Below are 14,869 nucleotides of genomic sequence, written 5' to 3'. Positions count from 1 at the left end.
GTGAACACATTCGCTTGAATCCACGTGTTAATTTCCGATCAAATGAGATTAGACTACTCTCATTCTACAACATTTTTTGGATGAAACTATAATTAGTGGACAACCTTCAAGTGACACTAGAGCGACCTTGAGAATGGGTACCTGCTTATTAGGACTAAATGAGGGTTATAAACCGGTTGGAATCATGAGTTACAGTCAATAGTTAGGGTTAGGAATTATATTTACGGTTTTCATCACGAACTGAAATAAGCTGTAATTCTGAACGATATTTAGCCAAGTGTATGGATGAATTTCTCGACAAAATTCAAGACTCGTTATCTTATGTCTGATTGGTTTGTCCATAAATTGTAGTCTCGCCTAATATAAGATTTTAGTATCATAGCAGGAACTTATTAGTTTATAAAAAATACAATGGAAATACCATATCTATCATTCCCTTCTTCCTTGAGTGCTTAAAGATTTATTTTTTTGAAGATGTCATTTTTTTAAAAAGCCACTTATTAGCTTAGCGCAAATTTGTTTTTTGCCATATAGTTACAACTTATCTATTTCAACTGTGATATGCTGCATGATACTAACTTCCCGTCTAAGCTAGTGAGCAGCTTGTTTTTTTTCTTATTTTGCTCTGCCTATAGAACAGTTGAAGTTTGTAGGAAATCGTATGTCAGGAGTTTCACTAACCGTAATATATTGTTAAGATTTCAATGATTTGTTTTTGTCATCCTTTAATACCTTGAGTTTGTGGGACAGCTAAATAGTTGGGGTTCAACGATGTGATTAGCTGCATAAAAAGTCTATATATACTAAAATTTACTTTTATCGTTGAAAGATTTTGACCTCTTTTGTTATTACTCTTTTAGATATAGACCAATGATTGCTCAGGAACCTTTTCATATTGTGCCAGATAACATTTTATTACATTTGTACACGTAAGTACCCTCTAACTGTCACCTTTTTGACCCTGTAGGAGATTTATCCTTAATATTCCTGATGAGTTGAAAGAAGATTGTGCAAAGAATTTCGTAAGAATCTTTTTTGAAGTTGAGCGCGCCCATTGGTTTTATATCGATTATTGTATTGAAGATCCTTCAGTTGGTGGTGTTGATATGTTTGGACTAACGCAGCAATGTAGTTTTTCAGCTTCATAATACATAATCTATTAGTATTTGAGAAGTTTCCTTCTATTGTACCCAAGGGCATAAACTGGCAAGAAAAGTTTGTCGAATGGAAAAAATACCGTGGATCTACAGCTACTGGGAGCATGATAATTATCGACGAACATCATAAGATGGTAAGAAAGGTTATTATTGATTTGATTCCTAGATCTTGTTAGTTCAAGGATTCTATGGTAATCGTTGGAGCCTACCTGGTGGCAAAATTAATCAAGATGAATCTCTTGTTGATTGTGCTTCTCGTGAAGTAAGTGGTTTAAATTTTTAGGTATCTTTCTATAGGTAATGGAAGAAACGGGTCTGGACTTAGCAAATCGTATCTTACCGTCCCTCTATATTGATCGTTATATTGGTGGTACTTTAAGACGAGCATTCATTGTTGAAGGCCTTCCCAGGACTTCTCGATTGAAGCCTGGTACAAAAAACGAGATTGAAGCTATAACTTGGTTTGGGATTGCTGATTTGCCAACACATATCCAAGATATTGCTACTATGGAAAAATTAAATTCAAGACCGAACAACTTCTACCTGGTGATCCCATTTATTCGGTAAGCGTTTCACTTGTTGATTATATATGTAACCTCTCAAACAAGTCTCCCCTAATTCCTACTCATCACTAGTTGGTTCCTCTTGTGAAGATTTTGGCTACTTGAAACCTCATTGCCTAGTAAGGTAGATTTGATAAACTGTAAATAGCTTCCAGCATGGATTTGTGTTTATCTTGGCTATCAAATCGCAACAGTACTCATAGATCACCAGGTTTCAAGGTCCTCACGACAGCTTTTTGAAATATAATGCAAGGATCTTCATGTAACATAAAACTGACCGGGCCCAACGTTGCTTAACTGCGATGATCGGACGAGAACCGGTGCTTTCAACGTGGTATGGTCGCCGGCTGGCTGGCTAGTGGGCCTCCAAATGCCCTGGTACGGCCGAGAGTGGGGAAGGGCAACCCTCTATCACATGGCCACGCGTATATAGCCTCTGCCAGGGGAGTCCTACTCACTGCCTTCTCGTGGCGGGGGTGTTGTTTACGAAATTGAGAGGACGAAAGCGGATGTCCGGCGCTTTAACCTGGTTGTTGGACACGGAAAGTCCACCTAGGGGAGTTGAAAGGCCTTGATTCCAAACCAGTAGTGCACATGGGCTCCAGTATCCTGAAGGAACAAATGGCGTATGAACCAATTGTTGGTCACCGGCTACCATGGGACTGCATCTCCTCACAATGCTCCACTGCCTTGTGGATCAGACCTTTAGGTCAAAGGCTCGGGGGTGGCCCCCCTAAGAAAACCACCTGCTTCGGTCTGGGCACCCGGCCAGTATCACAGCCCTCGCACAAATAAATGAAATGACGATTTCTACTGACAATACTATTCTCGCTCCTACTAATAGTCAGACAATTTACATTATTATTATTATTATTATTATTATTATTATTATTATTATTTACCACGTCGCTTATTCACTCCCTTTTATTCTTAATTTGTGTATCCTTACTTTTCAACTTATCCAGCAGCTTGCCCATGGTGGAAACTCTGTTCTATCTAAACGATCTCCAGTCACTGTCTGGTCGAAAGTGAATGCTTCTGCCGAATACGAATTCTGAACCAGTCTTTCTGAAACCACGTGCACCATTCAAACTGACCCTTTTTCAACGTTTGCACACTAATGCAGATCGGACAGCATATGGGGCTGGCTATTTCTTTAGAAAGTCTTAATGTTGACGTTTTTCGCCTATCGGAAACCCGTATTCTAGACTCGAGTGAAGTACTACAAATCCGCTCTCCATCTGTCGCTTCGAAAAGCTTGTTTTACGTGCGTTTATCCAGGGACTCTGTGACATATTCGTCTGGTCTTGCTGGCGTTGGTGTCGCATTAAGCGCTAGAGCTGAGGCAGTACTAATCGATTGGATCCCCATTAGCAGTCGGTTATGTACTGTTTGATTAGAAAGTTCCATCGGAGTGAGAAGAAATCGGTGTGAGAAACGATGTCTTTTCGTCATCTCCGCCTATGCCCCGACAGACTGCAGCTCGGATGCAATTGAGGATGAATTCTACCACCAGTTAACTGTTCTCCAGAAAGCGCGTTCGACATATATTGTAATACTAGCCGGAGACTTGAATGCCCAGGTCGGGCGTCTAGGCACAGAAGAGAGTCGTTTAGGTGGCCGATGGGGACTTGTTGGTCGCAGAACAGATAACTGGGACCGTTTGCTGCAACTGTGCACAGACTACAATCTGTTTCTGGCTAGCACTAACTTCCGGCACAGTCATCGCCGGTGTGCCACCTGGCGTCCTCCCTCTGTATCCCAAGCCTGGACTCAGATTGATCACATCGCGATCAGCTACCGCTGGCGTGGTTGTGTGCAAGACTGCCTCTCCTTTTGGAGTACCTATCTGGAGTCTGATCATGCCCTGCTCTGAGCCAATCTTACCTTACTTTGCAGTGGCCGAAGGATTTACCGCCACCAACGGATCGATGTTAGTAAACTGGCTGCAACTTCTGTTGCAAGTAAGTATCGAGCGGAGCTAGCTTCTAGGCTAGCTACCATCCCACCGAAAAGTATAGATGAGCATTGGTTGCATCTTCACGACGCCATGAAGATGGCGAGTAAAGTCGCTTGCGGCTTCGCGAAACGTCCCGCTTACAAGCACTGGGTTTCTTCTGGCTCCTTACAACTGATGGAAGCCCGTCGGTCTACTCCGGGTGACTGTGAGTTTAACCACAAACAAAGGCTGTTACGTAATGAAATTGGGCAAAGCTTGCGTAAGGAACGAGAAGCCTGGTGGTCGGAGCGTGCTAATGAGATGGAAGCAGCAGCTGCATCTGGTAACTGCCGGAAGCTCTTCCAACTCATCCGAGCCACTGGCAGCAAGAAGTCTGGTGTGAGTGAAACAATCTACGAGGATGATGGGATGCCAATCACTAACATCTCTCGACGTCTTGGACGATGGGCGGAATTCTTCGAAGGGCAGTTCAACTGGCCTGCTGCTCCGGCAACATCAACCAGTTTGTCTTGCCCCCCATGGCCGGTGACGGCTGATCCACCAAATGAGGCGGAAGTCCGCAAGGAACTCCAACTCTTGAAACGTTACAAATCACCGGGCCCAGATGACTTACCTCCGGCTCTTTTTATAGATGGTGGTGACTTTCTGACTAAGGAATTGACTGTGTTGTTTACAAAGGTTTGGGAGCAAGAAAGTGTTCCAACATCATGGAATGAGTCGATAGTCGTCCCTATCTTTAAAAAGGGTTCAGGTTGTTCCTGTAACAACTATCGGGGGATAAGTCTACTTCCGATTGCGTCCAAACTATTGGCTTCTGTCATACTTCGTAAGTTGTTCAAAACCTGAGGAAGACTGACTCGCGAGGAGCGGGCGAGATTTCATTCTGGTCGATGATGTATTGATCATATATTCACCCTCCGTCAAATGTTAGAACACCGTCATATTTATCACAGGCCAACAATCGTAGTGTTTCTTGATATCAGGGCTGCCTTCGATTCGTTGGACAGGACTGTTCTCTGTAATTGTCTATTGAAGAAGGGTGTGCCTGAGAAGTTTATTAACATCTTAAAGGCCCTGTATACGAACACCTCAGGCAGAGTGAGGGCATACAACCACTTCTTTCTACTGTCCCATTCAAGCAGTGGGGTTAGGCAGGGTTGCTCAATCTCACCATTCCTCTTCAACTTTGCCATCGACGACATTCTGGAAACAGCTCTGATGGATGTAAGTAATGGCGGTGTGGATCTGCTACCTGAAGAAAGACTTCTCGACCTTGAGTATGCGGATGATATTATCTTACTGTGCGATAATGCCCAAGGCATGCAATCCGCACTTAATCAGTTGGCAATCAGTGTCCGCAGGTACGGCATGTGCTTTGCACCTGTGAAGTGCAAAGTACTTCTACAAGACTGGCAGGATTCTCATCCTGTACTCACCCTAGATGGTGAGCAGATTGAAGTAGTTGAGAAGTTCGTGTATCTAGGTAGCTACATAAGTGCTGGTGGTGGCGTGAGTGATGAGATTGATGCATGTATAATGAAAGCCAGAGCGGCTTATGCCAATCTGGGCCACCTTTGGCGCCTTCGTGATGTTAGTCTGGCTGTAAAAGGTCGGATCTACAACACGTCGGTGAGAGCAGTTTTGCTCTATGCTTGTGAAACCTGGCCTCTCTGAGTTGAGGATGTTAGACGTCTCTCTGTGTTCGATCATCGTTGTCTCCGAAGGATTGCTGACATTCAGTGGCGACACCATGTTAGTAATGCAGAGGTTCGGCATCGTGTGTTCGGGCGCAGAGACGATAATTCAATTGGTGTCACCATCTTGAAACACCGACTTCGGTGGCTTGGACATGTTTCACGAATGTCGTACCAGAGAATCCCACATCGTGCATTATTTGCCGACTCTGGGAGTGGTTGGAAAAAGCGGAGAGGAGGTCAGTGTATGACATGGTGTCGTGGTATGAAAGAAAGCTGCAAAGGGCTAGCTTCTGTTGGTCCTTCACGACTCCCTGGCTGGGGTCCGAGAGGTGGTGCAAACCAGTGACTAGAGACGTCAGATATGGCTCAGAATAAAAGCCAGTGGCGATCTTGCTGTAACTTTCGTTTACTTTCTTCATAAAGAGTGGTTATAACTTCCTTGACTGAAAGAGATCTTTTGGTTGTACATTTCAGTTTCTCCCGTCATTACTCTTATTTTTTCCTTCATATATATGCATCTTATCCCTTTTTTCTCCCCATTCTCATTGTTTTGTGTGGCGCATATATATCTGGTGCCCCCTTGTACCAATATTTATGTGTTTAAATAAATAAATAAATATAATTTACTTCATATTAAGGCAATAAAAAAGGATTTTTATAATTATGACGATATGTCTCATTTCTATATTATTTTTTATTGATTCGGTCTTCATAATCATATCCAATAGTCTTACATTCTATGCAGTAATTGATGTACTTCTTCCACTTAACCTATGTAAAATAATCTTCGAATAAGCATTTATATCTTTTAATCCATGCCTATTTATCCGGAAGTCATGATTCCAATAACGTAAGCTAAGTCATTATTGTAAAGAAAATTACTAGAATTGTATGTTAACTCTTTTGCGTATTATAGGTTTGTGTAGTCGTATCGTAGTGAATGAGAACACAAGTGGGGACAATCGAATGTATTTAATCACAATTTACAGACTATCTCACTAAATTCTGATAGCCATACATCAAACAGTTAATTTGCAAAATAACAACCCATCTTCTCAATCTTCACTGTTCCTTCTGTAAATATCAGTTCATCTTCTCTAATTCCACTGTTCATGCATTTTCCTACCGATTGCGCTTCATTTCAGTTCTTTCCTTATCGGTCTTCTATCAAAATACATTCTATGTCTGACGATCGCCATATACTACTTATATAGATATAAGTAGACCACACCACAGTATTGTGATATTGATTCAATGTCCAAACTGAAGTAGATGGGGCGGTGTTCAGAACTGCAACCTATCGGTTTAAAGTTTAATTCTTTACTCACTAAGACATTGCTCCGCTTATTACTGAAACTCATAATTACAGTCCATTCCACAAACAAGCTTGTTCATTAACAAAGAGAGATAAGTGGAGCTTACCGTGTAAGTATCATGAGGTCAATCTACCTGCATACATAAACGCTGAATGATTTGCTTGTGATTGGAAGCGGGCAAACTGACTGTTATTGGAGCACTATCTCTTCAGTCAAAATCTGTTTATTGTTATTAGATACTTCCCTTTGTTCCTTTTGTTTCGGAACTAGACTAGTTCATTATTTTCAAAAGTCGCTTTTTAACTGAAAACCGTACATTGGAAGTCTTAATTTTTTAGTACCCCCACTTCATTTTCATGAAGTATGTCCTCGCTTTCCTATCCCATATCTAAATTTTACAAAACACTGAGTAAAATATTGATGAACATTTTTTATTGGGTTATTATTCATCGTTTAATGGAAAAACAGAACAATGTAATTTTCTTACCATTAAACAATGTTAGTGTGAGGATGGTCCACAGGTGAAGTCAAGGAAGCTCTAAGAAGGCTAGAAGGAGCCGGACATATTCCATCCAATCAGCTGTGGGAAGAATATCCTAGAATCACTACCTGTAGCTTCCCTATTGGACAATGCTGATAACTCCCTGTGTGCTGATTGGATAACTATAATAATGATTTTGTTTCTATTAAAAACTATAAATACCTGACAGTTTTGTACCATAATCGACACTGTTTGGAATAACATTCCTTCTACTTGTCTTCTGTCTTTTGATTTGTGACTTGGGAGGTTTCTGGCGTTCGAGTGTTCAAGTATTACGCGACAGACTAAGAAATCTAAGTTCAAGATATAACAGTTAGGTTTTTATCTTATGAATTAGGCTATCTGAGATAACTTTAATTGCCAAGCTGAGTTTTGTTAATAAGGATAATTCTAATTGCCTCTAGCTTTACCCTAACACTTTATTATTCTGTCATCTGTAACCGTCACATTACATACACGGACTCGACAAGTGATTAATGTGAGGGAATAGGTTTATTATTGTCATTTCATTTAGAGAGTTTTTAATACAGTTATTTGATTTTATAACTTTACTATAGGCAACTGAGATTATACATAGAACAACGACTGTCGGGCAAACCACCTGGTCTAGCGTTATCTGAATCAGAGCGCCTTTGTTGTAATTCTATGAGTTATCCTGTTCATCTTCAACACAATGCAGTTAACAGTCTATCAAATATGAAAGTAAATGCAACCAGTACCCCGTCCAAAAAGCAAAAAAAGAATAAGAAATCAAACACGTCAAGAAGTCCCAATCAATCTATATCTGAGGATGGAAAAACTGGCGAAAAATCTAGGTAATGCAGCTCATATTGTTACTATCATCTCACTGAAATTACCAATCTTTTTATCTGGGTCGTACAAAGTTATCGTTTTTGATTACTGTGGTTTGGTCAGACTATACTACGGCATCCATCTGACAACTTAAGTACATGAAATTCACCACATAAAGCAACGTATAAAATTTACTGCAAGTCAACTGGCAATAAGTTAATTGTTTTACTTTGAGAACTCTTTCTCCTAATCAAACAGAAAAATGATAGTCGTCCGATTACTATCAAACTTCTGTGCACATTCTGTTTATAATGCCAATGGATCTATCAGATATCCGTCACCACCCCATTTTACGTAATGATAATAATAATGAAATAATACTAGTAATAACAATAAATGTTGTATCTCGTTATTGAAGTTTAGTATGGACCTACAATAACCGGAAATTTATGTACTCCTTGATTTGCCAATTCTCTCCCTTACGTCTGTATTCGATCCTCTTTGTTCATCGATGATGCTGACCAGGTACGTGAATGTTTCCACCTCTTCCAGAGCTTCTCCATCAAGTGTGATTGGATTGGTGTTCTTTGTGTTGTATTTAAGGATTTTACATTTTCCTTTGTGTATGCCGAGGCCCACTGACGTGGAGGCTTCTGCTACACTGGGTGTTTTCACCTGCAGTTGCTTTTGTGTATGGGATGGAAGGACTAGATTGTCTGCGAAGTCTAATTGATTCTGAGCTGTCCAATGTATTCCGTGTTTCCTCTCCGATGTCGATGTCTTCATAATCCAGTCAACTACCACAAGGAAGAGAAATAGGGAGAGTATGCAGCCTTTTCTGACTCTTATCCTCACTTGGAATGCATCTGTTAGCTGTCCTCCATGCACGACTCTGCACTGTAGTCCGTCGTGTAAACTTTGTATGATGTTTACGATTTTTTCAGGTACACCATAGTGCCGAAGGTGGTTCCATAAGGTCCTCCTATCCACATTGTCAAACGCCTTCTCATAATCAAGGAAGTTGATGTATAGTGATGAGTTCCATTCAATCGATTGCACGACGATGATCCGTAGTGGCGCGATTTGGTCTGTGCACAACCAATCCTTACGGAATCCAGCCTGTTGATCTCGAAGTTGGGCATCTACTGACTCTTTCATCCGGTTCAGCAACATTCTGTTGAAAACTCTTCCTGGTACTGATAGTAGTGTGGTGCCTCCATAGTTCTCACATTTTCTGAGATCTCGTTTCTTTGATATCTTGATGAGGTGTCCTTCTTTTCAGTCCGTCGACATGTAGCATTATGCATACATTTTTGATGGATTATGGTGCCACCTATAACCATTTAGTTGAATGCGCATTCGTTGAGTTTGTCAGTATGTCGAAGGAAGGCTGAATTGAACTTTTGTAATGTTGTTTCCCCAGTCGTCCAATGCATCTTTGGCTTCGGTTTCATTTTGGCCACAACCAGATGATGATCTGAAGCTACGTCAACTCTCTTAGTTCACAAGTCCTCCATTGACCTGAATTTTTTAGTGGTGTAAATTTGGTCTATCTGGTTCTCTATAGCGTTGTTCGGTGACACCCATGTAGCTTTCTGCATACATTTGTGGTGGAATATGGTGCCACCTATAACCATTTTGTTGAGTGCACATAGATTTGCAAATCTCTCACCATTCTCATTCCTTTCTCCCAGTCTATATCGTCCTATGATATCTTCATATCCGGTGTTGTCCATTCCGACTTTAGCGTTTAGATCTTCCATCAGAATGGTGAGGTCTTTTCTTGAGCACTTATCTATCATTGATTTCAGGCGCTCATAGAACTGATCTTTATTGTCGTCGTCGCTATCATTAGTTGGTGCATAACACTGGATAATATTCATTGGGATTCCCTCCTTCATTCTTTTAAGGGATGCTTTGATGATCGTGGATCCGTGAGATTCCTATCCTATAAGTGCTTTTCGTTCTTCTTTGGACAGGATCGGAGCAACTCCATGGGTATGTGGAGCATTCTCCTGTTCGTGACCAGAGTACAGCAGCGTCTCTTTCGTATCTAGCCTTTGCTGTCCAGCTTGGGTCCAATGTGTTTCACTGATTCCGAACATAGCCAAGTTGTATCTCCTCATTTCTGTTGCTATTTGCCTGGTCCTCCCGGTCTCCCCCATTGTCCGATCATTCCATGTACCTTTATTAATCGTTGCTCTAGTTGTTAGAAGGTACATCGATCTCGCGACTTCCGGAGCGTTTCGGCATCACAATTCTTTTAAACGAATATCCTTCAACTCCCAGTGCATATTTCAAATTGTGTATTCTGGTTAGAGTATTTTTAACAAGGTTTCGTTCTACGAAGTGGGGTTGGTGACCTCATGGTTGATCCTCTCCTTTTATCCGGGCTTGGAACCGCCAGTAATCTCAGAAGAACCACAGGCAGAGTTGGAGAGAGAAAACGATGTTCACTAACCACATGGTCCTGTTTGGTTATACATAACCTCTTAAGCATTTACTGAGTTCTACTAACTTGGTAATACGTGCTTCCATAGTCTTCTTGTGAAAAATGTCCCATAGCGGATTGTGAATGCTTGAACTATGCCCACCAGAAAGCCTTTTTAAATCACCTTCACAGTTCGATTTCATTCGAATTAAGTAGTATCCTCTGTACCAACTGTTGTGGTCTGAAACGTTGAATTCGTTATCTAGCGCCAAGTCAAAACTTTGGTGATGGCGGGTTCTGAATGTACTAGAAATTCAATTAGGCATCATGTCTACGCTTTGTCCAAAATGTTTGGGTTTGTCACTCCTATTTACTTTTACTCCAGACAGTGTTGATTTGACGTATGATTCGAATGTGTACGCATTTGCAGACAGTCTCGAAAAGAGCATTGGTAGTTCGACTGACACTCAAGTAAATAAAACTGCCAAGTTTATTAAAGTAGTACAACATCCATGATTTAGTTGCGAGACTTTGCAACGATAACCCACAAGCTGGTGCGGTTTTACGGCGGTATGAAGAGTTGAAACCTAGAAAGTTAGCACAGTACCTAAAATTACCTGGAATTTTAGCATTAGGGAACTCTCCGCTGTTGTTTATCTCTTATCAAGGCTGAAGTCGGACGATGTTGTACTCAGAAGTTTAGAGCATCTTTCTTTGCCTACTAAGCCTCTTAATGGCCAGAGCAAAGTCTCAACTGTTTCCGTTTGTGGGAAGGTAAGCTCACATCTTATAATGTATTTTGCTCAGTTCTTTCTCACTAATGACATTGGACTTGTAGTGATAGACTCATAAGCACATCTCATCAGACTCTGTACACGATGAGAAACGAATAAAATTCAGATCTAGGGTAATCAAAAGTCTAGAGAATGACCGTGAGCAGTGGTGAACAAAGATAGCAAAATAGATTGAAAAGGTAGTGACTGAAGGTAAAAACCAGACAGCTTTTCAGACTAATAGAAGAAACTAGAATCAAGAAGTCAAGTGTGAGACGATCTCAGAAAGAAACGACACTTATCTGCTCTCAGTCCAGACGTTTAGAACGATGAGCGGAACACTTTGAGGAGCAGTTCAGCTGGCCCTCAGCTACTCACCATTCCCAAACAGCCTGAATAAAACATTGAAATAGGTCCCCGGACTCTAATTCAAGTTCAAAAGGCTATAGCTAATCTGAGACGGGGAAGAGCAGCTGGTCTAGATGGATTGGCTCCAGAGGTCTTTAAGTGTGGTGGTCTAAATTTAGCGATTAGGTTGACTAATGTTTTAGCTAAAATCTGGGAACAGAATGTAATCCCAGCTGACTGATCGCAATCACTTATTGTTCCAATATATAGGAAAGGATCAAAATCATCCTGTGATAACCATGGAAGGACTAGTTTAACTAATATAGCATTTAAAATATTAACCTCATTAATTATCGGACGTTTAGCAAAGACTCATGAACTGCAAACACGAGAAAATCAGTCTGGCTTCAGACCTGATCGTGACTGTGTCGACCACATATTCACCATATTCAGAACACAGGCATGCTTATCGGCGTCCGACAATGATAGTTGTGCTTGACTTGAAAGCAGCATTTGACTCTGTAGACCGAGAGGTTCTGTGGCAGTGTCTGTCATTGAAAGGTGTACCTCGGAAGTACATAGACCTTATGAAGGCTCTTTACTCGAACACTAGTAGTCGAGTCAGAGCCTATGGAGTACTGTCATCTGATTTTGCAACCTCAAGTAGTGTCTGGCAAGGTTGTCCACTATCTCCATTTTTGCTTAACTTCATCATAGACCTACTGTTGGAGATGACGTTCTCGTCATCTGAGTTTTCGGGCATTGATCTCGTACCAGGCGGTCCACTTATCGACTTAGAATACACAGATGACATATTTGTGTTTGGTGAAGACTCTGATAAAATGCGGAGTCTTTTGTTAGCATTGAGCAACAATGCCAGGGTGTTTGGGATGCGTTTCTCCCCCTCTGAATGCTAGTTGTTGCTTGAGAGCTGGCCTGCGTCAGCACCTGAACTAAGGATAGGGAGTGAAGTAGTCAAACGCGTCGAAAACTTCACTTATCTTGGAAGTCTGATGATCCCTAATGGGTTGGTGTCTTAAAAAGTCTCTGCACCGGTTCAAAAAACTCATTTGGATATTGCCAACTTACGTCACCTCTGGAGAAGGCGAGATATCCGTCTATCAATTAAGGGACGAGTATACTGTGTAACAGTGCGTTCTGTTTTTATTTTACGGCTGCGAAACGTGGCCATTGAGAGTAAAGGATACTCGTAATTTACTACCAGTAGTTGAGTTGTAGTGCGATGAAAACCATACAATGTCAAGAATATCTTAACTGTGCTGCTTTCTAAAGTTCCTTAAATACTATCACCACTTGTTTTTTTTGTACGTTGCTTTTCTTCCTTACACGTTAAAAATTGTTTTTCAAGTGTGATGAATGTCTTTCAGAATATAACTCATCCTCAACATGTAAATGCCGAGTCTTTTACACTAGGATCAAGTTCAGTGCAACCAGTCAGGAATGATAGTCTAAGACCCGTATTTGGTGCATCAGATGAAGTGTCTTTGTTTTCAGCATGTTGTCTTGGTGCACATTCCAGTTCATTTGTTCAGGCTCCCAAGAATACATCTAAAAATTTGGTTTCTAGCAACACAGTCCAACCTCCAACATTTCCTCTGCAGCCAGAGTGGATATACTCTCGTGGGACGCTTTGGGATGATTTTCTGTCGATGTCACTAAATTCAGAAGTAAGTCTTAGTGTTCTAAAAGTTTTCCACGTGTTAATTTTCGTGTTTATGGTAAGATTTATTTAGTGTTCCCCCTAAATGTTGTAGTCGTCAAATTTAGTTTAGTCTTAAAGTAAATTCACTACTATTTATTTATTTATTTATTTAAACACATAAATATTGGTACAAGGAAGCACCAGATAAATATGCGCCTCACAAATCTCATTCGATTTGTGTGAGGGCTGTGATACTGCCTAGGTGCCCAGACTGAAGTAGGTGGTTTTCTTAGGGGGCCACACCCGGAGACTTTGACCTAAAGGTCTAGTCCACAAGGCAGTGGAGCATTGTGAGGAGATGCAATCCCATGGTAGCCGATGACCAACGATTGATTCATACGCCATTTGTTCCCTCAGGGTACTGGAGCCCATGTGCACCATTGGTTTGGAATCAGGGTTTTCCAACTCCCCTAGGTGGATCCTCCACATCCACCAACCCGGTTAAAGCGCCAGACATTCGCTTTTCGTCCTCTCAGTTTTGTGAACAACACCCCTGGTGTGAGAAGGCAGTGAGTAGGACTTCCACTACACTTTTTATTATTGATGATTGTTGGTCAGACGTGTCACCATGCCTGTACCTTGTTTTAGTTAATCTTTCAAAAGTCATTGGATTTTCATGCAGTCAGCCCACCGAATGCTTTTATTTGTATACGTCAGCTATTTGCAACGGTGAACAAATAAAGACCAAATGAAGTGGCGTGTCGTTACCTTATCACTTTGACGTCCTAGATGTTACTTTTTGTTGTGCGCTGCCTCGATGTTGATCATATTATTTGAACAGTCGTAACTTATTGAAAGTTTAACTATTAATTTAACAAGAATTATTAGCCAACTATCCGACCTGACGTTTCTATAAATCGATGGTTTACAAGTAATATAAAATTTACTGCTCATTATGTAAGCATCATTTGCTTGTGTATACATACTTCAATATTTGTAGACATCTTTTTCTGCTACGTGTTCATATTTAACTTAATTCAGGTACAATCTGTTACAAACTAGTAAATAATTTTTAAGTTGGTTCTGTTTTTGTTGATATAACCGACTGAAAACTGCCCTTATTCGCTAAGGTCCATTCTTCATTCGTGGTGCATAAATAGTTAAATTCATTATAACGATGTTCTCTTTCATTATTTGCTCCCTTCATATTACTTTTTGAATCTATAAGAGACTGAAGTAATGTTTCATACAAGGCGCTTAACCCAACCGACTGGTTCCAGTTAAATAAATTGTATAAAAACCCTCGCTGGCTAGTTTAGGGTGTTGTGGGCATTAGATTCCGGCTAAAAAGTTCATTAATAGAGAATGTATGACAGTTGAGTGAAGGGTTAACTTCGTTGGTGTGTTATCAGTTATGTAACTAATTTCGGGTCGCATATGATATGTTCGTGCACTAAACTAAGATTATGTAACTCTGACTTCAATAATAAATGAGACTACTTCCATCGTCTTTCTCCGCAAGAACTCGGAAGGATAGGGACACACGTCGTTGCCTTTTCGTCGTTTCTGCCTACGCTCCCACTGACTGCAGCCATGATGAAGTAAAAGATGACTTTACAGAAAACTCT

The 14,869-nt window shown here is 40.9% G+C and overlaps 1 protein-coding gene across 1 annotated transcript; it reads left to right on the top strand.

Moving 5' to 3' along the window:
- Nucleotides 1-870: 870 nt before the first annotated feature.
- Smp_006190 (hypothetical protein) lies at nt 871-8,053 on the top strand (the record flags this gene model as incomplete). Its single annotated transcript, XM_018788595.1, has 6 exons — nt 871-929; nt 968-1,128; nt 1,164-1,291; nt 1,324-1,419; nt 1,455-1,720; nt 7,792-8,053. 6 exons carry the CDS (start codon nt 871-873, stop codon nt 8,051-8,053), a joined length of 972 nt encoding a protein of 323 aa, XP_018654122.1.
- Nucleotides 8,054-14,869: the final 6,816 nt, after the last annotated feature.

This window comes from Schistosoma mansoni, chromosome W (assembly GCF_000237925.1).
Source record: "Schistosoma mansoni strain Puerto Rico chromosome W, complete genome".
Lineage (NCBI taxonomy): Eukaryota > Metazoa > Platyhelminthes > Trematoda > Strigeidida > Schistosomatidae > Schistosoma > Schistosoma mansoni.
This window is presented reverse-complemented; position numbering and strand designations above follow the sequence as displayed.